This window comes from Urocitellus parryii, chromosome 3, assembly GCF_045843805.1.
Source record: "Urocitellus parryii isolate mUroPar1 chromosome 3, mUroPar1.hap1, whole genome shotgun sequence".
Taxonomy (NCBI): Eukaryota; Metazoa; Chordata; class Mammalia; order Rodentia; family Sciuridae; genus Urocitellus; species Urocitellus parryii.
Window position 1 is genome coordinate 124021249 of NC_135533.1, and position 27715 is coordinate 124048963.

Here is a 27715-nt window from a genome sequence, read left to right on the forward strand (position 1 = left end):
CGACGGGCGTTCTACTGTTATGACCAGAGCCAGCCGTGGACCTCCGGGCAGCAGGCACCAAGACCCACGAGGATGTCCAACAACAGGGAGGAGACAGGATTCAGGCCCGCACCTGGATCCAGAGGCAGAATCATGTCCCCAGAGTCCCCACGGCGCTGTGAACAGCAGCAGTGCCTTCTTCTTTTCTGAGGCCCAGTAATGTTCCGCTGTGTGCACAGAACACATCTTGCCTTTCTATTCATTCCCCAGTGGACACTGGGGCATGGGGACTTGTCCAGCTGTGCAACGTTCCCATGGAAAAAGATGAGACAGCGTGGCGATTTGCCAAGCAGCATCGCAGCCTTAGCTAACAATACTGCATTGTGTGCAGAAACTGTGTCGAGGGAAAGCTCTCACCGGGCATTTTTACCACATTTAAAAAAAAAAAAATGGCCGGCGCCATGGCCCACGCCTCTAATCCCAGCGGCTCAGGAGACTGAGGCAATAGGATCATGAGTTCAAAGCCAGCCTCAGCAAAAGCAAGGTGCTGAGCAACTCACTGAGACCCTGTCTCTAAATAAAATACAACATAGGGCTGGGGACGTGGCTCAGTGGCCGAGCGCTCCGGAGTTCAATCCCTGCTACTCTTCTCAAAAAGAACCCTGCATGTTGGGTGCCTGGCAAAGGCGCCTGGGGAGCGAGGAAGAGGATGGGGGAACCTTGCCTGCAGAGCTGGCCCAGGAGGCTCAGCAGACCCAAGGGGTAACCCAGCCAAGGCTGAGGATAGAGAGGCGGTGCTCGCAGGCCTGCCTTGACCTTGGAGGAGGGCGTGTTCTTGGCGTGGATGGCCACGGGTGCAGGCTGGGATCCCAGGTGAGAGCACCCAGAGACACCAGAGCCTCCTCAGCCCCAGCAGCAGGTTCTCTTGGCGGGACACCTGCCCTGTGACTCTCTGTGGCCACCACAGACTGAGACCTCTAGCCTGGGATCCATGAAACCCTTTTTTTCCAGTTCGAACATTTACAAAAGTTGTGTAGATTTAAGATGCACGATGCATTGACCTCCTATGCACTTGAAAAGGTCACCATGATCAGTCATGAACGTAGTCACCAGCCCACACAGCCTCAGGTGGAACTCACAGAAACAGCAGAAGGGTGTGTGTGGGGTGGGAGGGCACGGGGTGAGGGTTGGTGAGAGGGCGTGTGCTGGGCAGTTATAAAACAGAGCGTGGAGGCTGAATCCACAGCATGGTGGCTGCAGCTGGTAACACCATGGAGTTCTTGAAATGTGCTGAGACAGCTGTCCAGTGTGTACACAAGAGAATCCTGCCCACGTTCTCAAATGACCACTGCCCATCTGCACCCCCAGAGATCATAGAGACCAACCTCTTCACCAGAGATCTCTGGAAATGCGACTGTGGCTTTGAACTTGCCAAAGAAACAATCTCTCACAATGTAACCATTTCAATATTCTAGTAGGTATACGGACTGCATTCCCATTTCCTTCAGCCAGAATCTTCCCTAGGCATTTAGGAATTTAAGATGATAGAAGATTGGTGGATGACAGATAGATAATTAGACAGACAGACAGACAGATGATAGGTAGGTAGATGACAGATGATAGGCCCTCCTTCTGCACAGATAAGTTACTGGTAAACAAATTTAAAAGAAAATGTTTTTTTTTCTTTTTAGAGCCGTTGATTGCACCAATTATTCTTTCCTTTAAAATGCTTTTTAAATTACTTATTGCAAATAAAAATGACAATGAGGTGCAGGAGAAAGCTTTGAACCAGCTCTTTTGTAAGGAGAGGCTAGGGTAATTGCTTTGCCCCATTGCCTCTTTGCAGAGTTGATCTCAACAATTTAGGATGGCTAAATTTAAAAATCGCTCAAGTGAAGCCTCGCTAGAAGTTCAGCGTGCGTGTACTCCTGTAAAAGTTTGGAAGATATTAAGAAAATATTTGCTTTTAATTTTGGTATTTCATTTAATGTTTCCAAGAGCAAAGACCGTGTGCTCCTGTTAGGAATTCAATTACCAGAATGAGTGAACGGGGTCTAGCGGTGCCACTAAAATCCTGAGTTGCAGAACATGCTGGTTCTGAAGCAGGCAGCCTCCTGTGCTGGCCAGTTTTTACCAGTTTCATTACTATTTTTTTTTTCACACTTTACTCAGTATTAGTTGAGTGTGCTCAATTCCCAGTCCTGACAGTATTGTGAGCATTTTTAGGATAATTTCCCTCCAATGACAGGCATCTTAAGATCCCAAAAACAAGGAACATGCTCTGGACTTTTGCACGCTGTGTGTGTAACATACTTACACATACGTGCATGTGATGCACATGACTATGTGACACATGGGTACACCCCGGGACTGCTCTGTTCCTGGGCTTTCCTTCAGAAACCCTTGTGGTCTGCAGGGCATGGTCTTGTACACAGTCCACTGGGCAAGTGCTCAGGTCACTGGTATCAATTAGGCCACCCAGAGAAACAGCTCAGGAGCACAGGACACCCAGGCCAGAGCCCAGTGCCATCAGGGTCTCTGCGAGAGTCCTGGGAGTGGGCACTGTGACAGTCCCGCATCTGGTTTGAACGGGTGGAGAAGCACATTTGCGGGCTTTGCCACCCACACTCTCATTTTCAGCAGGAATCTAAGTGTGCATCCATTGCAGCCTGCAGGGGACCTGGGCCTGCCTGTTCCTATGATCTGCAGCGGTGCTACTATAGGTCCAGACTTTCTGGTGCTCAGAGCCTGGTACCCCCAGAAGGTGCTTGTGCCAGTCCTGCTCCCGCTTTCTACCCGCCTTCCATCCGTCAGTCACAGCCCTGCTGAGGACCTCAGAGCAGGAGTGTAGGAACCCCTCCAATCCTGCCCAAGACACCAGGGAGGGGTGTGGCCCTGGTGGTCCACAGTGGGGACCCAGAGTGGACCTGGTTTCAGCATTGAAGTTTCACATCTCAGGAAGCCCTGCGGGCCCTGGCCACCCAGGACAGTCGCTCATAGTCCAAGCAGGCCCCCCACATCCCCTGTGACCTGCACAGGAGCCTCCACAACACTGGAGGCAGCAGGGGTGACGGGCTGGCAGGCCATACCTGCAGCAGCTGGCTCTGGCAATGGTGTGCACCATCAGAAGGCGGGTGGGCAGGAGATGAAGCAGGAGAGGAGAGGTGTCCCTGGTGGCGTGGCCACTCCTCTGGCAGTCGGAAGCTAGGTGCACCATCTAGGCCAGCATCCAGGGGGCCCTGGCAGACTCGTCCCTTGGTCTTTTGCTCTAAGGAATGTGTAGGAGACCTTCTCCTTCCTCCCCGCCCAGAGCCTGGGTGAGAAGTGTGCTGGGTTCCCTGGGTTTGCTCTTGACTTCTGTACCTGTCTAGGTGAGGACCCTCAATGACGTGCGTGACCTGGGCTGGTGCACAGGAGAGAGGAGCTCTTTGGATGTGAGTGACTGGGAATATCGAAAACCCTCGAGGAAATGTGCTCTGGTACACTGAGCATCCGTGTGATGGGAAGGCCGGGAGCCTGTGCGTCAGGTGGCTTTGTGAGTATCTGTGTCTCTCTCGGCCTTCGTGACTGACAGCAGGACGGTCATTCCTCGTCACTAAGCCGTTGCCCCTAATGAAGGGAAGACACGTTGGTGGGGAAGCAGGCTTTCCCGTGGGGTGTCCTCCACTGCAGAGCCTCTCAGCCCACATCCCTGGAGACCCGACTGCCTTCTTTCCCTCCAGGCTTCTCAGTGTCCCAGTGACAGGGCTGTTAGCACTAATGACATTTCCTTTCATGTGCAGCAAGGTCCTCATTTGCAATAGCCTCATGCTCATAATGAGGAGAAAAGTTCCTTGTTCATTTAAAAATCTTGTGCTACTAAGATGGATGAAAACTGCCTGTTATAGATCGTCCTGTCGGACTCTGGAAACCAGCCTCCTGTTTGAATTCAGGGAATTCAATACCTAACACGAGTCCTGCCCAGCGCATACCAACCTAACCATCCTGTAATCCTCCCCCTCCCTCCGACGGGCCGCCATGATCCTGCTCTTGAGTTAGCTGAATCCTAAGCCGCAGATGGAGGCTTGCCGCCCGGGGTGGGTCTGCACCTGAGATGTCACCAGCACCAATTAGAAAAACACGGAGCCAGCAGCCTGTCCCATTCCCTCCATGGCTCATGACATCTGTCCCTTCCCCCCATCCTCAGCAATGGCTGGGAGGCCCCAGGAGCCCAGGAATGCAAACAACCAGTATCAGGAAAGTAAACTAAGGGAGGGGAGTGGTGACCCCGGGGGTCACAGAGCCACCAGGACATTTGGCAGGCTTTGGAAGACGCCCCAGTGAGGACACGAGTGTGGAGACAGGCAGAAATGCACGTGCAGAGAGTAACGTGGATCTGACCCCCGTACGTTTTTCCAGGGCTAATATTAAAGACCTGCCCCTTGAGTGGCACATTGAGCAGAAGTAAAGCAAAGCCCTGGGGGAAGCCAGGTGGAGAAGCCTCGGGCCCGGGCCCAAGCCCCTAGTCTCACAGAGGTGTGCTGGCTTTGGCTGGGCCCAAACCTCCTGGTACCTTCTCTGGCAGGTGCCTGCTTCCATGTGCTGCTGCCTGGGGAGATGGGCAGAGTGTTGCAGAAGGGACTCAGGTCAGGGAAGGGCCACCCGCTAATGCTGGGCAAAGGACACTCGGTGCACCAGCCTAGGTCACGCACATCATCTCTGGTCCTCACCTGGATGGGTACAGAAGTCAAGAGCGAGCACTGAGAAATGGCACCAGCAATCAGGCACCGCCCCTCATCCAAACACATATTTTTATCGTATTCTGTGAAAGTGATAGTGTGTGCTAGGTCGGAATTTTTTTAAAATATCAACTTGTGTGCACGGGGGTGGGGAGTGCTGGGGTTGATCCCAGGGGTGCTCTACCTCTGAGCTACATCCCCAGCCCTTTTGATATTTTACATTGAGACAGGGTCTTGCTATGTTGCCTATGCTGGCCTTGAACCTGTGATCCTCCTGGCTTCAGACTTCAGAATAAAAAATACAGCTTTCTCCATCGAGGGAGGTTAGGAAGTCTACATGGTGGACTGTGTTCTGTGTCCTGTTGAGTCCACTCTGCCGCCTTCTGAGAGGTACAAGGAACCCAGACGTCTCTTTCCCGTCTCTTCGCTGATCACGAACAGTTCCTGTGAGCAGACAGTGTCTCGGAAGTGTGTTTAAGAGCTGGTGTAGATTTCCACACATCCACATGTGTGACTCCTCTGGAAACCAGAATCTCCGGGAGCACAGCACAGCGGGGCCGTGCTCCTATCAAGCCTCTGTGGGTCCCCAGAACAGCTTGGAGCATCACTAATGAGAGTCCCCCCACTTCCCTTGTCAGAACGCGCTTCATCCCAGAGGAGAACACACCCTGTCCTCCCCTCTGCTCAGAACTAGCTCCACAGGCAGCTTAGGCTCCTCATTGTGTGGGTGGAGATATAATTATGGCCAAGCTCCCCAGCACCCCCTGAGGAGCACACATTCATTGGCAGAGAGGAAGGGGCCCTATACAGGGCCAGGATGACGCACATGTTACCCAAAGACCAAGTTATTCCATCACGACAGATATAAGAGTGCACCGTCACCAAGAGCTATGTCCAGGAGAGCTCAGAGAGCCACGTGGACAACAGCCAAACTCTGGGAATGACCTGGACGCCCATCCCCAGGGGCATCAGTGTCCTGGGACAATGAGATGAAACTGGCATCTGAGAGACAGAGCTGAAGTTGGGTGCAAAGGCATCAACACCTCTCCCAGGCCGGAGAAGGGGAGCAGACGGCAGAGGGGCATGTGCTGCCTGGTTTCCCGGAGTGGCTCTACACAGGCAGACCTGGCCTAGGAAAGGAGACGTGGAGAAGATGGTCAGCTGTGGTGGACCCTGGGAGACTATAGGGGCGTCCTTGCCACGGGTGACCTCACAGAGGGCTACACAGGGACACCCGTGGACCTGCACCACGTTGAACAATCTAGATTTGGGCACTTGGGGGTATTAAGGCTTAGCTCAGTTATTTTGGAAACAGGAGCTCCTCTGCATAGAGTTGGGGCCCTGGGGGTATGGGACTGAGCTCATGAGCGAGGTACCATGCCTGTCATGGGGAAAGAGGCAGAGGTAAGAGGTGAGAAGACACGCGACCTTGAAATCTGCAAGAAATTCAACAGTGCACGGAAAAGGTACTGCAAGGATGTCTGTGGTTGTCCTCTAAAGAAACACCCAATAGCAAATCCAGAGACACATGCAGGAGGAGATGGACCTCAGGAATGAGCTCACCTGGTTACAGAGGCTGAGAAGCCCCAAGAAGCTGCCTGCAAGCTGCAGACCCAGGTGAGCAGCTCAAGCCCAGCCTGAGGCCCGAGGTCTGGGTCACCCGCACTCTGGACCAGCACTCTGAGAACCAGGAGCTCTGCAATCCAAGGGCTGGACAAGATGGGTGACTTGACTCAGGAATTTGCTATTCCCCTGCCTTTTAGTTGAATTTGGGCCTCAACGGAGTTTAGGAGGCCTATCCACACTGGGAAGGTGGATCTCCTTTATGGATTCAAACGCTCACCCACCTACAGCCTCACAGACACACACAGAAGTAGCATCAGGGCTACTTGGGCCTCCCTGAGCCCATGGAGGAGACACAGAGATTAACCATCCAGTGTCCCTGGGGCAACCAAGAAGGTTCGTTTCCCACCTGGGGTTGGAAAGCCCAGGTCCCTGGGGCGGGAGTCACCAGCTTGACCAGCCCCAGTGCCTACTTGTTTACACACCACCATGTAGGCCAAGCTCCAAGGGGTCTTTTGCTCGGTCTTTTTCACATTCGAACCACGGGAATCTTAAACCGTTTCTGCGGTGTTAAGATTTGACTTGATCATTTGATGGAAATATATTGAATTTCTCTTGCCATAAAGGGGCGAGTCCTAGAGGGAGATAAATCCAGCAGGATCCCTGAACACCAGGCTCTTAGGCCACCTGGCCAGGAACTCACAGGTTCCAAGACCAGATGGGGTGCCAGGTCTTGAGGGCCGCATCTCACTCCCTGGACATCGCCAGTGCATCCTCCTTGGCCAGCCAGAGCAGGACCACCTCTTTAAGCCTCCTCTCTCTCCGTCCATGACCCCCTCTTTCCTTCCCGCTCAGCACCTGCGTGTCAGGTATGAACAACATGCTCCACGATGAGGCTCAACTTTCAGCTCAGGGAAGGTGGACTGCTGGCTCTGGAGAGGCAGACACCATGAGACCCAAATGTTAAATCTACAGTGGGGGCGGGGGGGATTTAGCCAAAACCATCCAGACCTGGGGACAGCTGCATGGAATCACACTGGCGGGTCACCCAGCATCTCCTGTGGTAGTGATGAGGACCAGAGATAGGAGACCACACTCCAGGGCCTCCTGTGGGGACCAGGGACAGAAATGGCTGCTTCTCCCACCTGCGCATGTCCCTCGGCTCCCTCAGCCGTGTCCACCCAGTTCCTAAAGCTGAAAGTCAGAGGCTCCGTGCAGAACCCTCCTGTCCCTCACCCACGATAGCTCATCCACCCGCCATTTTGGCTGACATCATCTCTAAACATAGCAAATTTATTTAACGTCAAATGCCCCCCCCGCCCCCCGTGTACCAATCACCAGCACAGATCTGTCCTGAATGCTCGCAGAAGATTTACGGAGCAGGGCTGTTCTTCCTTGTCAGTTTCTGTGTCTGTGTGTGACAGAGGTCAGAGTGGGGCACTGTTCAGGTTTCCCTATGAGGTGTCCCTCAGAAGTTCATGTGTGAGACCATGCCAGAATATTCAGAGGCGAGGTGTAGCCTAATCCACTTCCACGGATTCAGTGGTCACTGAAGACAGGTAGGGTGTGGCTGGAGGAGGGAGTCCCTGGGGGTATGTCTGTGGGGTTTATCTGTCCTCCCTGGTGAGCAGAGTTCTCTCCGCTTCCTGGTGCCATGTCCTGAGCTGCTCTCCTCCATAAGTCCCTCTCTCCATGACGGTCCACCCCACTCGGACCCAGAGCAACAAAGTCGGTTGGCTGTGGACTGAACCTCTGAAACCGTGATCCAAAATAAACTTCTCCTCCCCTCTGTTGCTCTTGCCCGGTCCTTTGGTCATGGTGGAGAGAGGCTGACTGGGCAGGCATGGGGCCACATCTGTGACCCCACCAATGCATTTCCTTTTGGAGGCCAATGGACAGCCATCTGTTCATCTGTCCCAGCTTCCAGAGCACTGGCACCTGATCCGCCCACCCTCCCTCTCAAGCCAACAGGGGTCTGGGTCCTCACACCTTCGCCGCCTCTGCTCCGTTCACATCTCCTCTGACTCACTCTGCAGCCTCTTTCCAATTTTAAGGACCCCCACCCCACCTGCATAACCTCAGAAAAGCCCCCACTGAAGTCCCCCTGACTGGAAAAATCCAGTTCTGTCCCCGTCCTTGGTTCTTTTTCAACAGGTGACCTTGCAGGTCCTCAGGCTCCAGGGTCCTGGGCAGGGGCATCTTTGAGAAGCCATTGCACCCCTCTAGGGGACTTTCTTGCAGATGATTAGGCTTTTTAGTGTTGTGTACACGTTTTCCCTTGTTCCCCAACAATTGTGTGATCATCAAACCAGGACAATAATATCGACACCATATTGATGTATCCGCATGCTGTGCAACACACACAGGCCAGGTGTTCCCTTCATCTCCTCTCCCTGTGGGAGGATCCAGTCCAGGACCTGCCTGCATTCAGCTCCTGCATCTCCTGGGTCTGAAGTTTCTGTGGAGGTTAAAATAGATCCTCCCTCCCCTGTCCTCTCCCCCGATGCCCAGCCTCCCTCGAGCTTCTGGAGAAGCTCGTTGCTTTATTGCCTGTTCCCGAGAGCCAGCCACGTTCCCATCTGTGAGCTGGCCCCATACCGCCAGCTTCTGAAGTCAGACACATGGCCACCACTGCATTCCTCAGGACCCTGGGGCTTCCGGGCAGTGGTGAGCGAGGCCTCTCCCCCAAGGGCAGTGCTCTCCCTGGATCCCCTCAGTGCTGGTGCAGAAGGGTCCCACACCCTGAATCCAGTTTCCCTGGTCTCTTCCCAGGAGCCTCCTAATCCTAGCGCCCTGATCTAAAGTCCAGCCCGGCAATACCACTACCTCGTAGAGATGTTGACCACACCACGATGTGGTGTGTGGAAACGCCCCGTCGTACCCCACAAATTGGCAAAATTAGTGTCTGTTAATCAGAATTAACATTAATGATAAACTTTAAACTGAATAAATAAATGTACCCCATCAAGAAGGAAGGAAGGAGAGAGGGAGGGAGGCAGAGAGGAAGAAGGACGCTCCCCCAGCTGGACTCCTCCTGGACATCTTGTCCTCCTCCTCCATGGACTCAGTGCTCAGGGTCGGCACTCGGCACCCTCCAGTCTCTGCACAGCCAATGGGACATGCTGGAAGGGAGGCCAGAGTGGACTCCACTGCGGCTCCCCGGGGGGCCCCTGGGGCTGCTTGTCCAGCACTGTGGGGGGGGGGAGGATGGCTGGAGAGAGGGGAGGGGGCTCCTGAGCAGTTGAGCCCGGCTTCCTTCCTCCCACTGGGGTCCCTTCCTGAGCCCCCAGCATCAGCACGTGCCACCCCAGGTTCTTACTGCAGAGACAGCTCCGTGGGTTGGACCCTGGCCCGCCATGGCCGGGACGCTCCCTGTGTCTCCTGGCTGCTTCTTTCAGGGGCATGTCACAAGGATCTGTTTTGCTATCAAAACGGCAGTGCCAGCTGGCTTGCTCTGATGGGGACCTCTAACAGGCCGTGGGCTGAGGGCTGACCGCAGGTGTCATTCAGCATAGAAGCAGCTCCAGCTGGACCGCTGGACGTCCCCGTGTCCATGTGTCACTGGGAACCACAGCCCTCGGGGCCTGTCCCTAGAGTCCAGCACTGCAGAAGTGCTAAGGATGGGGGTGCGCTCCCCGCTTCCTGGGGGCCTGAGGTGGGGAGGGGCACGCACTGTGGCCGAGTCCCAGGGCTCCAGAGCCACCAGGAGGCCACGCTGCAGCCACGGGGCTCCCAACTGCTGGAGACGCTGGGTGGAAGTTCACAGCCACCCCTGCTCCCTGTGCTTAAAGGGACACTGGGCCGTCGTCCATTTACCTGGCCATCGTCTCAGAAGTGCGGCTTTGATTCTGAGGCTTCTGAACCCTGGAAGCGAAGCTCCTGAGGGGTGGTGGACACACTCAGCTGTTATCCTGAAGGAAAGTCACAGAATGAGGGGAACTGGCCACTCCCGAGGACAAGAGGAAACCACGTGGAATGCTCGTGCAACAGCGGCCCTCAGGGACGGCGGACGGGCTCAGGGCGGCTTGGATCTGCCTGCAAGTGCCTCTTTCTGTTTGCTTTGACACTTTTAATCATTTGCCAGTATCAACTTCCCATTTTTATGACAAAAATTAATACACAATTGAAAAGAAAATCTCCGATGAGGTATTCAGACTTTCAAAGCCAGTGTGAAGCACTTGTAAGTATGACAACGCTTTGAGACTCACAGAAAACAAGTCCTTGGGAGAAGTCGCAGGCTCACAGTTCGAGATGCCTCGCGGCTCTGCAGGGCCCTGCCCAGCCTGACCCTCCTGAGCTCTGGCGGGCACCCCTGCTTGGGTTCAGCCCTGACCAGAGGCCATTCCCTGGGTTCGCAGTGCCTGGTGGCCTCCCTCTTGAGCAGGCGTGATAAGATGGCTCTGCTCTGGGGTTTGTGAAGACGCAGTGACTCAACATGAGTGAAGCCCTGGAGTCAGAGTCTGGAGTGTGGTAAAGACGGCCTTCTGTGTGAGCCTGGGCCGATTCCTTGTTTACCAGGCCCACTCTCCTGTAGGGGCTTCCTCTGGGCTGGCATTGTGTGCATCTTGACAAACGATGACAGAACTCCCCCATGGTAACCCAGAATGCAGTCCCTGTCCCAGGTGCCTGTTCTCTGCCCACGAGTCCTCAGCGTCCACCCCAGGGACACTTGCACCACTGACCCTAATCAGGATGGTGTGGTTCAGCCTTTTTCCAAATGGCCTATAAATAGAATCCTACAGGATGCAGCCATTTCAGACGGGCTTCTTTTAACAGTGCATGTTCAAGTTTCCTCCTCGTCTTGCCTGGCTTGGCAGCTGGTTCCTGTTCATCGATATATAGTATTTCCCAGCATGGAGGTGCCACGTGGATTCATCCATCCCCTGTCTATGGACACTGCGGTTGCCTCCAATTTTCAGCAATTATGGATAAAGCTACTGTAAACTCCACATGCGGGCTTTTGTGTGGATGCAAACTCATTTGGGTCAACACCAACGAGCGTCAGGTTGGACCAAATGGTGAGAGCTGCCCTGCTGTCTCCCAAAGTGGCTGCCGGTTTGCTTTGTGCCAGCAGGGAGCAGGAGCCCCTGCTCCCCATGTCTGCTGCATCTCGCGAAGCTCTGAGCTCTCCTCCTGGGGCTCCTGCAAGGCAGAGCTCAGCTTTCCATTCTCTTTCATCACAGTTAATTTGCACCCAGAGTCCACATGGCACTGGTGGCCACTTGGTGGGCAGCTCTGTCCCGGGTCCTGGCTCCCACCTGGGATCTAAAACCCATGGACTCCTCTTGGGTTCCCCACCTCTGCACACTCATCCCTGGGCTCAGCCCTCCCTGCTGTGCCCAGTCCTTGTCCCCCTCAGAATTCTCTTTTGCAAGCCACAGAGCACTGTTGGGGGCTGGCTGGTGCTGAAGGGGATTCGTCCAGTTTATTAAAAGGGCAATGAAAGGTATGGACGGGGACGAGGCTGGGAGCCATGTGGTGTCAGAAATGAAGTCCACAGTTCTGGTGGTGGCCCTGCCACCTCGGCACCTGCCAGGCGTCCACACAGGGGGTGAGGGACACCCCCTGGGCCGAGACCTTCGGGTCCCCAGCTGCGCCATGCGTGGGGACCAAAAGCCTCGTGGTCTGAAGGGTCTGAAGGTCAGAACTGTTGTGACTGGTGGGTCAGGGCAGGCGTGGGGTCTGTGTTCACCTCCCTTCACCTGGATCTCAGGTCACAACGTTCGGGACCCTGGGGGGATTGTGACTTCAGGAGGCAGAGTGGAAGGCCCCCAAGGTTAAAAGACAGGGTGAAGGAGAGAGGGGACGGAGAGGAACAGCAGGGCCAGCAAACGGGATGCTGGTCACAGCTCCGGGATGTGGAAGGAGGGCAGGAGGCACCTCAGGGGGTTTTCCCATATTTAGGTTCTTGAGAAGGAGGGGAGTGGCCCTCCTCCCGCCTACCACCTTGGGTGACATGCTGGGTCCAGGTAGGGACCACAGGACTGCATTTACCCAGTGCCCACTGTGGGCAGGCCGAGGTCCAGCCACTGCCCAAGTATCTGCCCAGCCTTTCCTGGTGACGTGGGCACTGTTAGCATCATCCTGTTTCACAGATGAGGAAGCCGCGGCAGGGATGGGGTCCCACCCAGGCCACGGGGTGGGCAGTGAGGGGTCAGGGACTAACCTAGCCCATGTGGACCAGGGCTGCCCGGGTGCTCCTGCCCCTCTGCTTAAGAGGAGTTAAACTCAGCCCGGCAACAACGCTTCCCCTTCTGGTAGTAGTGCCAAGCTAACAGCAGCCTGAAACCTGCAGGGGCAAAGCAGGCAAGGGTGGGCAGCTTCTTTGAAATGGACCATAACAGCAGATGGGCAGAGAGCTGGAAGGTGGGCAGATTGGTGATGAACTAACACAGCTAGGTGTGAGATGTCCTGCAGGCCTGGGAGCCTCCAAGGGGACTTGGCTGAGCAGCTGGCGCAGAGGGAGCCCTGGAGGTGGAGTCAGCTCCTGAGGAGGGCCTGCTGGCTGGTGCCCTTGCTCTCAGGGGAGAGATGAGGCTGGGTCTGAGCAGGCTGGAGAAACCGGAGGTGTTGCTGGGGGTGCTCGAGGGAGCAGCGGGGAGGCCGGGAGCCCAAGGAGAAGAAGGGCGGGGACAATCCCTCCGTCCTCCAGCCCAGGAGTGTCCTTCCAGCCGTCCCCCAGAAATCCCTGAGCAGGGACAGTGGGCAAGTCAGACAGGGCATGGAGGAGGGCTCGGAACTCCGATACAGCAGCTGCCCTCCTCAGGTCGTCACATCCGGGGCGTCTCATTTCCATGAAGCAGAACCCAGCGATTGCTGGCTGACGCTCCTCTTGAGAGCGCTTCCAGCGTGCTGAGGAACTCAGCACACAGAATGCACTTGCACAAACATTGCTTATCCATAAATAGGACGTGGACATTTGGGCCAATAGGAAGCAGCCGATCCCTCTGTCCTCGCTTCTCCACCAACTGCACCCTCACTTGCTTCCTCAGAGCGACAGCGCTGCATGACCACATGCAGCAGCCTCGGAGGTAGCCTGTGGTTTGTCAGTAGCGACTATTGAAAGTCATTCAGGAAACTAAAATAGGAAGAGCGATTTCTAGTGTCCATAGCACCATGGGGAGGGTGGCTCTGGCTCACAATAAATTGTCCTGTAAAGAAGCAGAAGAAAGGAGCCAGGGATTTCTAACACAAAGAAACAATAGATGCTTGAGGCGATGGACACATCTCCACCCTGATTTTATCCATGGCACATTGTACGGTTACCGAATTATCTCAGGGTATCCCATAAATGTGTGCAATTATTAGGTGCCAATTCAAATGCTTTTTAAAAACGTAATTGCTTTGACAAGAGTGACGCTTCATCTTCAAAGAGGAAGAAAAGGTATTCCAGAAAAGGCTCCGCCACGTGGGGAAACATCAACATCTGGGAGCAGGAAGAAGTCAGCTTATTCAGGGTTCTCTGGAGGGTTCCAATTTCCCTCTTTGTATCTGTGTTGGTACCTATGTGTGCATGCGTGTGTGCGAGGGACATTGATGGTGACCGTGTTTCCCCAGCAACTGAGAGAGAGGAGGGCCAGTCTGCATGTGCTGGTCACTCGTGGAGCCCAGCTCCCATATCCAGCTTGCTTCTCTCCTTCCTGCTCCTTGGGGATGAGGGCAGGGTCCAGAGTGCAGGGAGGAGGGACCCAAAGCCCCAAGCAGGGTCCTCTCGGTCTCTGTCAGGCCCTCCGCCATCCTGGGCCTGGCTTCTTCCCAGGTCCATCCCATTTGAGAGAGAAGAGAGATCTCAGGTCAGCAGCACTTACACCAAATCCTGCTGGTCAGCAGGTCCCTGAGGCCAGCCCAGAACCAAGACCAGGGGCTGGACTGTGCTGTCCAGCAGAGCTGTGAGAAGGGCACTCTGGAGAGGAGGAAGTCAGTGGCAGGACAGGTGGCCAGGTCTTCCTGGGAAACGCCTTCTGCCACATACGTCCATGGCCCTGAGTCCCAAAGTTCTCCATGAAGATAAAGGGGATGGAGTCCCCCAACCTCCAGGATGATGGGAAGGACAGACGGGCCGTGTGTCAGCACAGACCTGGAGACACAGCGACTGAGCCTGAGGAGGGACTGCAAAGAGTCTCCCGCTGTGGGTGGGTAAAGCCGTGTGTCAGGAAGCCTCCACGGATCTGGAGTCCACTGTCCAAAGCAGAGGCAGGCTATGGGGCTTAAATGACCAGATTCAGAACCCACCCCGGCATGGCGGTCCTCCTCTGGAGAGGCTGCTGCTGCTCAGGGTCCTTTCGATTGTTACGGACTGGATTTGAGCTGCTGCTGGCCTCTGCAGGGAGGAGGCCAGGGACGCTGCTCCACGTCCTGCTGTGCCCAGGTCAGTAGGAGACATCAAATATAGATGTGGCTGAGGCCAAGAAAGCCTGGTCTGGAGCAGTGCCTGCCCGTGGTCAGAGCTGCTCCGTGGCTGGTGAAATGGTCTCCTGTGGGAGCACCGTGTGGGAGGCGACCGTGCCCCATGACCACGAGGTTGAGAGCAGAGACGTGCACTGAACACGCCTCCTGCTGGCTGAAGCTCACTGGAAATACCGGAGCTTCCCGGGAACACGGATCTATGACTGGAGGAAAATAGGCTTTCCAGTAAGATGATCCCAAAGACGCCGACGTCTCCTCCATGTCTCATGAAGAGTATGTCACAGCAGATAAAAGAAGCCACCCAGCCTCCTCCCAGGCAGTCTCCTGCTCGGCGCAGGGAGGTGGGAGCAGGGGCCCCAGTGGGGAGGTCCTGGGCCCTTGTGCCTCCCTCCCAGTGGTCAGCTGTGGCCACCTGCAGAAGATTAAGGCTCCTGGCACGGCCACCTCTTTCCTTTTGTCCTTCATAGAAGTTGCCACCTAATGACCTTCTCTCTGGGCCCTGCAACCCAGCAGACACCACAATCTCACTGCAGCACCTACAAGGTCAGCCAGGGCCAGCAGGGGCCTGGACTGGACCACACCCAGGCCCAATGTGCAGCCTTGTGAACTTGAGCACACAACCTCATCTCAGGATGCCCGTGTCTCACCCGTACAGTGGGTGTCGGAGGATCCCCTACCTCATCTGCTACCACAAGAACCAACCGAGGGGCCACACGTGGGCTCTTGCCAGGTTTCCAGAGAGCCACGTCCCCGAAGCCAGACTCCACCAACACTGCCACCCCGAGGAGGCCCCAGCCAGCCTCCTCTCCACGCTGCTGGCAAGTTCTCCTGAAACGGCAAACAGCCGCAAAGACAGAGCCAAAGAAGGCTCTTCTGTGGCCTCCGCTGCCTGGATTGCAGGGCTGCCACAGCAGCACCCGGCAGCAGACTGGCGCCTCAGGCAATAGAAACCCATCCTCCCATCCCACTCCCAAGGCTGAAGACTCAGTCTGAGGGCAGGCAGGGCTGGTTTCTCTGAGGACCCTCCTTGGTGGGGTACGGCCCCTCTCACTGTGTGCAAACCTGATGTCTCTGTGTTTTCTAACCTCTTCTCTGTAAGGACACCCGTCAGACTGAACCGGAACCCAGGGCAGTGGCCCATTTTAACTCACTCTGTTCCTAAAAGACCTTCCTCCAAGTGGAGTTGCATCCTGAGGAACTGGGGGCCCGGGCTTCAGCATACGAGCGTGGGAGAGGGGGGACCCGATTCAGACCGTTCTAGGGTCACTCCAGGCTCAAGTTGGCTCTCACTCCCTCTGTGGTGTCCACTGACCCCAAGGGCTGGCCTCACATCTGCAGCCTGTCTCTGCCTGCTCCCAGAGATCCTCCTGGCCCAGCATCTTCTCTACAGCACGTCTCCCTGGGCAGAGAGTTTCCTGTCCTCTATCAGAAGCCACTGAGTGCAGTGAAACCTTTTCCCAAAAAGCTCACCGGGAAGAGCGAGCCAGACTTCTCTTCTGATTAATTAGCCCAGGAGATCAGGTCCTCGTGACTGCTTAGCCCTGAGCCTCGGTTTCCCCATCGGGACACAGGGCAATAGCACCTGTCTAGTTGGCGTGCTGTGGGGACTTAGCAAAGTGGAAATTATTGTCCACCCGGGACGTTGCGTCATCAGCTGCTGCCGCGCTCACTGCCACCGCGTTATCAATGCTCCGTCTCAGTCCAGGATGAAGACCATCCACAAGAGGGGCCACCAGGGCCAGACTGGACACTGGCCTCCCTGGGGGTGATACTGCTGTCAAGCCTGAGGGTGAAAGAGGAATTTCCATATCCTTAGCTTCTGCACTTGGGAAAAAAAAAAAAAAGCGGAGAGAGAAAAATATCAGAAGAACATAAATTGTACCATGAATATGGGTGATATTTAACTAAGATTTAAATTCATCCAGCATTTAAACCCAAATGAAGGAAATGGCATTAAATTCACATAAGTGCCGGATTATGCACACGAGTTGGAAATATTAACTCTAACTCCGTCCCGGAACAGGGCGGCTGGCCGGGCACAGAGTACAAAGGGGGCCCAGAGCTTTCATAGATCATCCCTTCACATTGTCAGCACTGGAAAGTGGCAGTTAATAAGTTACTGACAGGTACCACCAGCCCTGTTCTAACCAGATGTGATGGACAGGTCTCCTCTGCTCATCCGCAGTGCTGTGTCTGTGGGTCTGGCAGAAGCGCGTGCGCTCGGCTCCCTGAGGGGCTCAGAGACCAGAGGCAGGGAGGGGGCTAAGGCTGCGGGGGGTGGGGGGGTTCAGGGCCAGGAGTTAGAGACACAAAGGGCAGATATGGGGGAGAACAGACTGGACACCTGGGGTCCACCCTGAGCACTGTAGGGCGATGGAGCTGCACTCAGATACCCACTCCATGAGTGGACTTGAGCTCCCACCACAGGGACAGCAAGAGCCTGGTGCCTCTGTGAGGGCAGACGTGGCCTGTGCCTTGTTCTCCCACCAGTCCCCAGGCACGCGGTGTGCCTGGAGTATGCACAGTGAGATTCATGTTTAAAAGTTCACTTTCCCCCTCCCTCTCCATCCACGGCCTCCCTTCTCTCACCTGTGAAGTTCCCCAGGGCTGTCACCCATCACGGCTCAGCTTGGGGCTTCCCTGTGGCTTTTCTGAACCTCTGCTGGGTGAAGTCGGTTTCCAGACCCAGGCAGGGTGCACAGGTTCCGCTGGTCCACGTGGGCGAACCTTAAGCTGCTCTGACCATGTACCCTCTCCCTTCCAGGACGGCTGGTCCTCGTCACCTGGGGAGAGGACCCTCCTCCTTAGACTTCATCACAGCCACGTTTATGTCGAGTTCATTCAGTGTTTGTATAAAGCCATCTCATTCTGAGGCCAGCTCTGTGATTTCAGCCTTATCTCTTGCTATGTGTGCAGGAGGTGAAGGGGAGAGGGCGCGGGCTGGCATGCCACTGTGTCCCACACCGGTGCCCAAGTGTCGAACGTGCTACTGAGTAAAACAAGTTCACGTTGAAAAAGCAAACAGTGAAATACATTGATAAACACATGGAATACCAATGTCATTAAAGATGAAATGCTTGTGAGTTATAAATAAATAATATTCAAATTTTTTTAAAAACATGATCCAGGTGTCCCCAGGCACGTGTCCTCACCTTCCCAGGTGCACAGCTCAGAGACGCTGCTGCCCGTTACCACCAAGCCTCCCTGCGCCTCCCTGACCTCCACCTCCCCTCGGGCTCTTCCCAGCCTCCCCACCTCACCAGGCCATGCAGAGGCTGCCACTCTCCTCCCCACTACTATGGACGTGGGTCCTGGGCTCTGTCACTCAGCAGAAAGTCCTTAGCATGAGGAGGGCGGCTCCCATCACCCCGGCCTCAGCGATGATGTGTTTATGACGGAGACCTCTGCCCCACGCTGTGGACTCCACGCTTGTTCGGAGTTTGCAACAACTAGAATCTTGGAAGCCAGCTCCACATTGCCTCCTCTGTCTTCATGCACCTTACTCACTCACTTAGGAGGTCTCCCTCACCTCCTAAACCCACTAATTTGGCCCATTCTATTTTTATTAGTACAGCCCTCACAATAGGTCTATGCCTGGTGTATCAGTCACAATGGGCTGGTGACAAACAACCCCAACAAAGTCCCAGTTACTAGGCAGGAGGAAGGTGGACCTCGCATTTGGACCCTGACCCTCATGGCCTTGTAGGGAGGCTCAGGGTACCCCAGGCTCTGAGAATCTAGACGGATGGCCACCATCACCTTAAACACCAGGCAGATACCATGGTGAGGAGAAGGCAAAGCTCCTGATGGTCCCTCCTTGGACCAGCAAGGAAACAACACCTGTCACTCAACTCTCTCTTCTCTCTGTCTCCCTCCCTCTCTCTTTCTCCCTCTCCCTCCCTCTCTCCCTTCCGTCTTTATTTCTTTCAAGAAATCTGCTCCTCTGTGACGGTTCAGCCTGGGGTGGAGATGGAAGGGAAGTGACCTGGGTCAGGAGCAGGGACCATGGCCAGGCCCCAGATTATAGACAGCCTTGTGCATGTGCTTTGCAATCCGACTGAAGTCATTCTGCTTTGGGCAGGGACTGAGGGTGGCAAACTCCTGCACCTCACAGTGGAGCTGTCCCACCTTCTCTGAGGCATCGGTCACCACCCAGAGGCCGAGCTCCTGGCCCCCTGTGCATATGGAGTCCATGCCTGGTGCCCAGATGAAAGGCCTTCACAGGAAATGCTTTCTGTGATGTTGGAACAACCCAATAATTGCTGCTCTGCTTTTGTTCATGCCCCTTTAAGTGCCAAAAGAGGTTCCCATCCTTTAAAAAATGGGAACCCAGAAGGTATTTGGGTAGAAGGATGTGCCAGGGCGGGGCAGACAGGCCGAGGCTGACCTGGGCCTGGTGCTTCTCTGCCTCTTTCCAGCATGTAGAGAAGGGGCGTCATGTCTCAGGCCTCCGGTTCACCGTCTGTGAGATGTGTGTCCTGGGCCCAATGAGCATCAGGAGGGAGGATGCCCAGAACCCTGTCCTCTGCCAGGTGCTCTACACCTAGGTCTCCTCAGGGTCTCGCTGACTCTTCCCCTCCCGCTCCTCGCCCGGCCAGCCAGCCTGGGACGGATGCTCTCCTGGCTCCTCCCTTGGCCCAGCCCCCTCCCTCCCTAGGTTAGCTCCTGGGGCCGCCAAAAACCCTGACCTTGTCATTCCAAGGCCAAAGGCAGACATGGCTTTCCCAGGGTCAGGGTGGTGGTGTCTGTCTCTGCTCCCTGTGAGGCCCCAGGGTTCCCCAGCTTCTTCCCTGGACCCTCCCTCCACCTTCCAGCTGGCCAGAGACAACCTGCCCAGGGCCACAGCACCCCTCTGCAGCTGGCACCAAATCTCCCCCCCCCCCAGGAGCAGCTGCGTGATGATTAGGGCCACCCCAATACTCCAGGGAGTCCCCATCTCAAGATCCTGAACCTTGCACAGCGGCCAGGGCGTGGAGCAGCCTCAGCGCCCACTGAGGGGACTGAAGAAGCAGCAGGGCACATGTGGCTCAGCCCACTGAGGAGGGACACCCCAGCATCGGGGATCATCTGGATGAGCCCGGGGGACCTCGAGTGGATAAGCCAGACCCAGGGCAGGCACCACAGGGTCTCACCCACCCACTCACTCACACGTGGAGTCTGCTTCACAGTCGACCTCATGAAGCAGAGGGTACAAGTGAGGCTGCCAGGGCTGGGCAGAGGGGAGTGGGCGCCTGGGTCAGGCACAGACTCCAGCTACGTGGCATTATGGGGACCCAACGGCCCAGCAGGTACCACAGGGTGATGGTCCTTAACAACACCGTATTGTGTGCCTGAAGTTCCCCAAGAGAGTAGGTAATAAATGTCCTCATACACACACACCCAGAGGTCGCTGTGAGGTGGTGGTGTGAATTAGCTGGGTTGTGACACCATTTCACGGTCACCTCTTTACCAGGATATCAGGTCGTACCCTTTACGTACATGTGATGTTAGGTGATTTCATTTGCTAATTGCTCATTTGCCAGTGGAGCTGAGGATAGAAGGTCCTTAGCTGGTCACATCCACAATGGCCCACACCACATCCTCGTCAGAGCGTCTGCCACATGCTGGCAAAAGCAGCAGCCTGTGCCTGTCCTGCACAGGAACTTGCTCCTCCCAGGGCGGTCCCCGACAACCTCTTGCCTGCCTGTGCTCCGCGCCACAGGTCCTGCGGAGGCTCACTGGCCCCCGCTGTCTCTCCCCATGCCCTCCCAGGTCTCCGACAGGTGTGACTACATCTTCGTCAACGGGAAGGAGATGAAAGGCAAGGTAAACGCGGTAGTCAGCTTCACCTACCAGCACCTGAGCAGTCCTCTGGAGGTGACCGTGTGGGTGCCCCGGCTCCCGCTGCAGATTGAGGTCTCAGACACCGAGCTCAACCAGATCAAGGGCTGGAGAGTCCCCATCGTCTCCAACAAAAGGTGTGTGAGTGAGTGCGTGTGCACGTGTGTGTGTCTGTGTGTGAGTGTACCTGTGTGTGTAACTATGTGTGTGCCTGTGCGTGTGCCTCTATGTGCGTGCGTGTGCCTCTGTATATGCCTCTGTATGTGTGTGTGTGTACCTGAGCAGTCCTCTCGAGTGTGTGTGCCTGTGTGTGTGTGTGTGTGTGTGTGTGTGCTGGTGTGTGGGTCTGCCTCTGTATGTGTGTGCATGTGCATGTGCCTGTGTGTATGTGCCTGTGTGTGTGTGCATGTGCCTCTGTGTATGTGCCTGTGTATGCCTGTGTGTGTGTTCATGTGCCTGTGTGTGCACCTATGTGTATGTGCCTGTGTGCGTGTGTGTGCCTGTGTGTGTGTGCGTGTGCCTCTGTGTATGTGCCTGTGTATGCCTGTGTGTGTGTTCATGTGCCTGTGTGTGTGCACCTATGTGTGTGTGCCTGTGTGTGTGTATGCCTCTGTGTGTGTGTGAGTGTGTGTGTGTGTGTGTATGCCTGGGTGAGAGACAGACTCCCTAATGCAGACCCATGTTGAGTGCGATTAGGCTCAGAGGGAAAGGGCAGGGGCAGCTCAGTGCAGCAGGACAGGACCCAAGGTTCCCTGTGGTATGTGCAGGACAGGGCTGCCAGTCTCTGCTCCAAGAGCCTCCTGTTGGCTTCGCCTGCCACTGGACGCCCCACCTGCCACTGGGCGCCCCACCTGCGGGAACCTCTGAGCCTGCTTGCCACCCAGGCCATCCCGATGGCCCAGTCTCAGTCTCACCCTGTGTGCGTCTGAGCCTCACAGCCAGCGGTGAACCCCTCAAGGGTGGGGTGGGGGTCACATTTCCAGCCATAAGCAGTTGGCCCCCAGTAAGTATCCGATGGACTGACTGGCTCTCTGACAGGCCAGCTCGGGACAGTGAGGAGGAGGAGGACGAGGAGAGGCGGGGCCGCGGCTGCACCCTGCAGTACCAGCATGCCATGGTGCGCGTCCTGACACAGTTTGTGGCCGAGGCGGCCAGCCCCGGGGGCCACCTGGCCTACCTGCTGGGCTCAGACTGGCAAGTGGACATCACGGAGCTCATAAGCGGCTTCATGCAGGTGGAGGAGCCCAGGATCGCCAAGCTGCAGGGAGGGCTGGTCCTGGCCGGGCAGGAGCTGGGGATGACCACCATTCAGGTAGGACGTCCCCAGAGGCAAGGGCTTCTGTGTCCCTGCCTCAGCTGTCTGTTGTTCCTCAGAGCAAACTCCATTCTGGGGGTGACCTTAATGACATTGACAAGCAAGGGCTCCATGGGTCACACTGGCCTTGGATCTTGGGAAATACTCTCTGGTCTGAGTGGCCCTCCCCTGAGCACCTGCCAGGCCCGCGCTGGCCTCCACCCTCCACCTTCCGACGTCCTCGCCTAAGCTTCATGTTTCTCCATGACGTCTTTGCCACCTTGGCCAAGTCCCACCTCTGACCCGATGGCACCTGAACATCCCAGGGGTGTGGGGATGGCAGGGGGCTATCACGCCATTGGCCTTGTGGGCAGGTGCCCGCTGTGGGGAATGGGGCACAGAGAGGCCCGCAGGCAATGCTGGTGGTTTAAACAGTGCAGCGCCATGGTTGTGCAGGGTAGTGGGTCCACACTGACAAAATCACACATGAGCACATGGATTCCTGTCCACCTCCCCCACCCCGCCCGCCCTTCCTCCCTCCTCTACCCCCTGACCTTCCTCGTGCTCCTCTATCTATCTGTTTTCACTGGTGCTTTCCACAGATCCAGGAAGGTGCGACCCCTGTGGTACACAAGTGCACATAACATGATTTTGTTGAGCTCGCACCATTTTTCCTCCCCTCCTCTCTTCCCTCCTCCCTCTTCTGCACCGGCCTCCCTGTGGATTTAGGATGTCCGATCCCTCCACGCAGCCATCCTTTATTTGCTCTTTATTTTTAAGTTTATTTTGGGTTTGCAGCATTGGGGATTGAGCCCAGGACCTCGTAGCCCAGTGGAGGAGCACTGGCCTACCAAGTTCTGAGTCCTTGGTTCAAGCCCCAGTGGCTCCGGGGGGATTGGAAGAAACGCTTGTACAAGTGGCCGGGGCGGGAGACCATACCGGGAGGCTTCTGCAGGTTTGGTCATTTACCCCCCAGCTGGGAACAAAGGATGAGTTCATCCCCTAACAGTGCCCCGTGTAGGAGAGGGGAGCACCCCAGGCAATCTGAGGCTTCCAAATCAGCGCTGCCCGGGGACACCCTGGAGCTGCAGCGGTACTGGAACATGGAACATTTGAGACTCAACCACTCTGCAAAATGGACTGGTAAAGAGATCAGTTTATCCAAGGAGGTAATCACAGGGGTTGGTTTCTGAGGGTACAAGACTCCCCCCGGCTCAGTCCTCACGTCACACAGCAGAGTATGTGCCTATACCCTGTGGGCACCCTGCCACTCTCTCTGCCATCTCTGGTTCACTCCTAGTCCTTAATGTGGTGCAGATGCTGTGGAACTCAGTGCCATTCTGTGTGTAGTTCAGGGAACGCAGAGAAGGACGGGTCCTCCCATGTGCAGTTTACACCCAGCTGATCACCGTCGGTTGAATCTGATGCAGAGCTGGGGACGTGGGAGCTGTAGATGGATTTGGGCTGTGAACTGACATGCACAACGATCTCTAGAAAGTGTCATCAGTGAGGGCAGCAGGCCAGGTGTGCTTGTTGAAACAGTGGGGAGCTTAGGGTTGGGCAGACAATAGGGAGCACAGAGGACTGTGGCAGGGGACATCAGGAGGAGCTGCCGGCCCAGAGCCACCTTTCAATGCAGTGTTTCCAGGAACCAGAAATCTCCACTTTTATATAAAACCTTCTGGGTTTAAAAAATAATAATAATGGCCACTAATCCCACCGTCAAGTATGACTTATGTCAGACAGACATCTTCCCCGTGGCAAGAGCTTCCAACTCCCACCAAAGACAAAGGTCTTGAAAGACCTGACCATTGATCGCTGATGCCTGGAAACTGGACCAAGAGATCTGTTCTAGAACAAGGCCCCGTGGGAGAGGCCCACCTCCCACTCCTCATTCTCCTGTCCTGGTTCCCACCCTGTGTGGAGCATCCTTGTGCCAGGGGACAAGTCCCTGGGACCACACGGAGCCCTTTCTGACGATGCTGCTTCTGCCCTTTAGATCCTGTCCCCGCTGTCGGATGCCATCCTGGCTGAAAAGACCATCACCGTGCTGGATGAGAAGGTGACCATCACAGACCTGGGGGTGCAGCTGGTGACAGGACTGTCACTGTCCCTGCAGCTCAGCCCTGGGAGCAACAGAGCCATCTTTGCCACCGCAGTGGCTCAGGAACTTTTGCAGAGGCCCAAACAGGTGAGCAGATGTCAGGCTCCTCCCAGGTCAGGTGGGTTTTGCACCAGGTGGACACCTGGCCAAACAGTTCATGTCCACTGCAGGAGGGCTTCCCAGAAGAGGGGGACACACAGCAGGTGGCTGTTCCCCCTGGGTCCCCCCAGCTCCCTCTAACCAAGACAGAAAAGATTTCAGCAGGTGAAACTGAGAGCCACCAGGACACAAAAGCAAACGGGGAGCCCTTGGTCCACCTACGTCACAGTGTCACCTGCTGTCTCACATGCCCATTCCTGCTCTGTCCAAACAGTCCTGACTAGACATGTGGGACCTCACCAGCCATGGAGGGACAGGGGCAGGGGCAGCCTTGGGAATCATCACAGTCTGCACCAAGGCCCTGCACAGAGCCGGGCACCAGGTCTGGGGACTGGGAAGGAGACAGGGGTTGTACCCCCAGTTAGTTGTTTAGCTCCAGGAGAAGGGGACAAGCAAGATGGCACCCTTGGTGATTTTCTTCCTTGTGTGATAACAGGGTGTGGGCTGTGTGTTTGTTGTCTGAGTGAACGCATGTGTGTGTTTGTGTATGTGTGTCTATTTGTGTCGAGTGTGTTGGGTATGCTGTGTGTTGTGAAGGCACCTTATGTTTGCATGTGGTTGTGTGTGAGCTGAGGGTGTGTGTGGCTATGTGTGCATGCTGATGGTTGTGTGTGCCTATGTGTGCGAGCTGAGGGTTGTGTGTGGCTGTGTGTGCGAGCTGAGGGTGTGTGTGGCTATGTGTGTATGAGCTGAGGGTTGTGTGTGGCTATGGTGCGAGCTGAGGGTGTGTGTGGCTATGTGTGCGTGCTGAGGGTGTGTGTGGCTGTGTGTGTGCTGAGGGGTGTGTGTGGCTATGTGTTTGTGAGCTGAGGGTGTGTGGCTAAGTGTGCATGCTGAGGGTGTGTGTGGCTATGTGTGCGTGCTGAGGGTGTGTGAGTGGCTGTGTGTGCGTGCTGAGGGTTGTGTGTGGCTGTGTGTTTGAGCTGAGGGTGTGTAGCTGTGTGTGAGCTGAGGGGTGTGTGTTGCTGTGTGTGTGTGTGCTGAGGGTATGTGTGGCTGTGTGTGTGAGCTGAGGGTGTGTGTGTGTGTCTGTGTGTGTGTGCTGAGGGTTGTGTGTGGCTGTGTGTGTGAGCTGAGGGTATGTGTGGCTGTGTGTGTGCTGAGGGTTGTGTGTGGCTGTGTGTGTGTGCTGAGGGTGTGTGTGGCTGTGTGTGTGAGCTGAGGGGTGTGTGTGGCTGTGTGCGTGAGCTGAGCGTTGTGTGTGGCTGTGTGTGAGCTGAGGGGTGTGTGGCTGTGTGTGCATGCTGAGGGTGTGTGTGTGGCTGGGTGTGCGTGCTGAGGGTTGTGTGTGGCTGTGTGTGTGAGCTGAGGGTGTGTAGCTGTGTGTGTGAGCTGAGGGGTGTGTGTGGCTGTGTGTGTGAGCTGAGGGGTGTGTGTGGCTGTGTGTGTGTGCTGAGGGGTGTGTGTGGCTGTGTGTGTAAGCTGAGGGGTGTGTGTGGCTGTGTGTGTGAGCTGAGGATGTGTGTGGCTGTGTGTGTGCTAAGGGTTGGTGTGGCTGTGTGTGTGCTGAGGGTGTGTGTGGCTGTGTGTGTGTGCTGAGGGGTGTGTGTGGCTGTGTGTGTGAGCTGAGGTTGTGTGTGGCTGTGTGTGTGAGCTGAGGGTGTGTGTGGCTGTGTGCTGACACAAGGGTTTCCACAGAGGGCTGTTTATGGGCCTTGCAAGTGGAACAAGCTCCCTCCGTGTTCAGAAGTGGACCCTCATCATTTCCTAGAGGCACTCGCAGGTGGTTAGCTCTCTCTGTGCCCAAGGCAAGGAGGGATGGCCCCAGGATCTGGGATCCACCCTGATTGTCCCCAAGTCAAGCTTCTCTCCCTGATTCTAGAAGCGCTCCTCCTGCTCGGCTTTAGTCTGGTGGCTCACCTTAAGGCAATGTAAACATAACAGAATGAATATCTTCCACTTACACAGGCCACCCTCGTAAGCCCTCCCACTAACCAGTGACACCCTCTGACACCCCATTGACTTTGTTGTGCAGGAGTGAGCAGCCACCAGCCTATCTTCCCTCCAACGTCCCAGGGAAGCATACCTTGGTGCACAATGCTGCACTCCAGCCGGGTGCCATTTTGTTGTTTTGATTGTGAGTCTTTGGGGGGATGAATCCTACGTGCCCTGGCTACCTCTGACCTCTTGCTACACCACTCCAGCAGTTTCCTCTGCTCCATAGCACCCCTTCGGCTGCTGTTTCCCTTTCTGGGACCCGCCAGCGAGCTTCCAGCCCATTCTGATTCACCTGTTTTACTCAACAGGAAGCGGCCATCAGTTGCTGGGTCCAGTTCAGTGACGGCTCAGTCACACCCTTGGATATCTATGATGGGAAGGACTTCTCCTTGCTGGCCACGTCCTTGGATGAAAAGGTGGTCTCCATCCACCAAGACCCCAGGTTCAAGTGGCCGATAATCGCTGCAGAATCGGAAGGACAAGGAGCACTGGTCAAGGTGGAGATGGTCATTAGTGAGTCGTGCCAGAAATCCAAGCGGAAAAGCGTGCTCGCTGTGGGAACGGCAAACATCAAAGTTAAGTTTGGTCAGAACGATGCTAACCCCAATGTCAGCGATGGCAGACCCATGGGGACAGGGGTCCACCTGGAAAGTGACATTGGGGATCGGAGGTCCAAAGCACCCCTGCAGGAATGGGGGAGCCCTGAAGGCCAGTACCTGGGCAGCTCTTCCATGGGACTCATGGAGGGAAGAGGAAGCACCACCGAGAGGTCCACCTTCCCGAAGAAGGACGGCCAGGGAAACCCACCAGATGGTGACAGCCGCCTGCAGACCATCCCTGTGGACATCACCAGTTTCCCAGACCCTGCGGACCTCCCCCGAAGCAATGTGGAGACGGAGGAGAATGACCCGGCTCAGGCATCCAAAGGGCTGAGCGACCTGGAGATCGGGATGTATGCCTTGCTGGGCGTCTTCTGCCTGGCCATCCTGGTCTTCCTAATCAACTGTGTGGCCTTCGCGCTGAAGTACAGGCACAAACAGGTGCCCTTCGAGGAGCAGGAGGGCATGAGCCACGCCCACGACTGGGTGGGGCTGAGCAACCGGGCAGAGCTGCTGGAGAACCACATGAACTTTGCATCCTCCCAGGAGGAGCAGATCACTGCCGTGGACCGGGAGCTGGACATGGAGGAGAGCAAGTACCTCCTGGGCACGCGCTCTCACAAAAGCATCAATGGGCAGCTGCTCACACCCGCAGGAGCGGTGCTCACGGCCGGGAAAGACCAGAAAAGTGAGCCCCCAACATCCCCTACCTCAAAAAGGAAAAGAGTGACCTTTACAACCTTCACAGCCCTCTCCCCCGATGACGGGTGCCCCGCGGGGAGCTCCACCGTGATGAGCAGGGAGGACGACATCAAGTGGGTCTGTCAGGACCTGGACCCCGGGGGCTGCAAGGAGCTGCAGGAGTACATGGAGAGGCTCCATGAAGACGTGTGAGCTGGTCCAATGCTTATAGCCTTGAATGAGGGCACCCAGAAGAAGGGAGGGGGCAGGACAGGAGAAGGTTGGCACCGTCCAGAAAATGCCCCAGTTGGCTGGGGAGGCCCGGCCAGCATTGAGGCTCACGTCACGGCCCACCAGGTCTTGCTCAGGGGAAGATTCTCTAAACTTGGAGCAAAAAGGACTGTGAATCACGGAGCTTCTGAGCATTTCCAGCAAAAACCAGTGTCTCTGTTTA

The 27715-nt window shown here is 55.8% G+C and overlaps 1 protein-coding gene across 1 annotated transcript in view; it reads left to right on the forward strand.

The window, feature by feature from the left end:
* The window catches only part of Tmem132d (transmembrane protein 132D), a 497735-nt gene extending 470261 nt beyond the window's left edge, over positions 1–27474 (forward strand). Inside the window, exons 6-9 of the mRNA XM_026408042.2 lie at positions 20418–20623; positions 21525–21798; positions 23780–23971; positions 26290–27474. Coding sequence (XP_026263827.2) covers positions 20418–20623; positions 21525–21798; positions 23780–23971; positions 26290–27474 — 1857 coding nt within the window. The remainder of the gene's footprint in view (positions 1–20417; positions 20624–21524; positions 21799–23779; positions 23972–26289) is intronic.
* Positions 27475–27715: the final 241 nt, after the last annotated feature.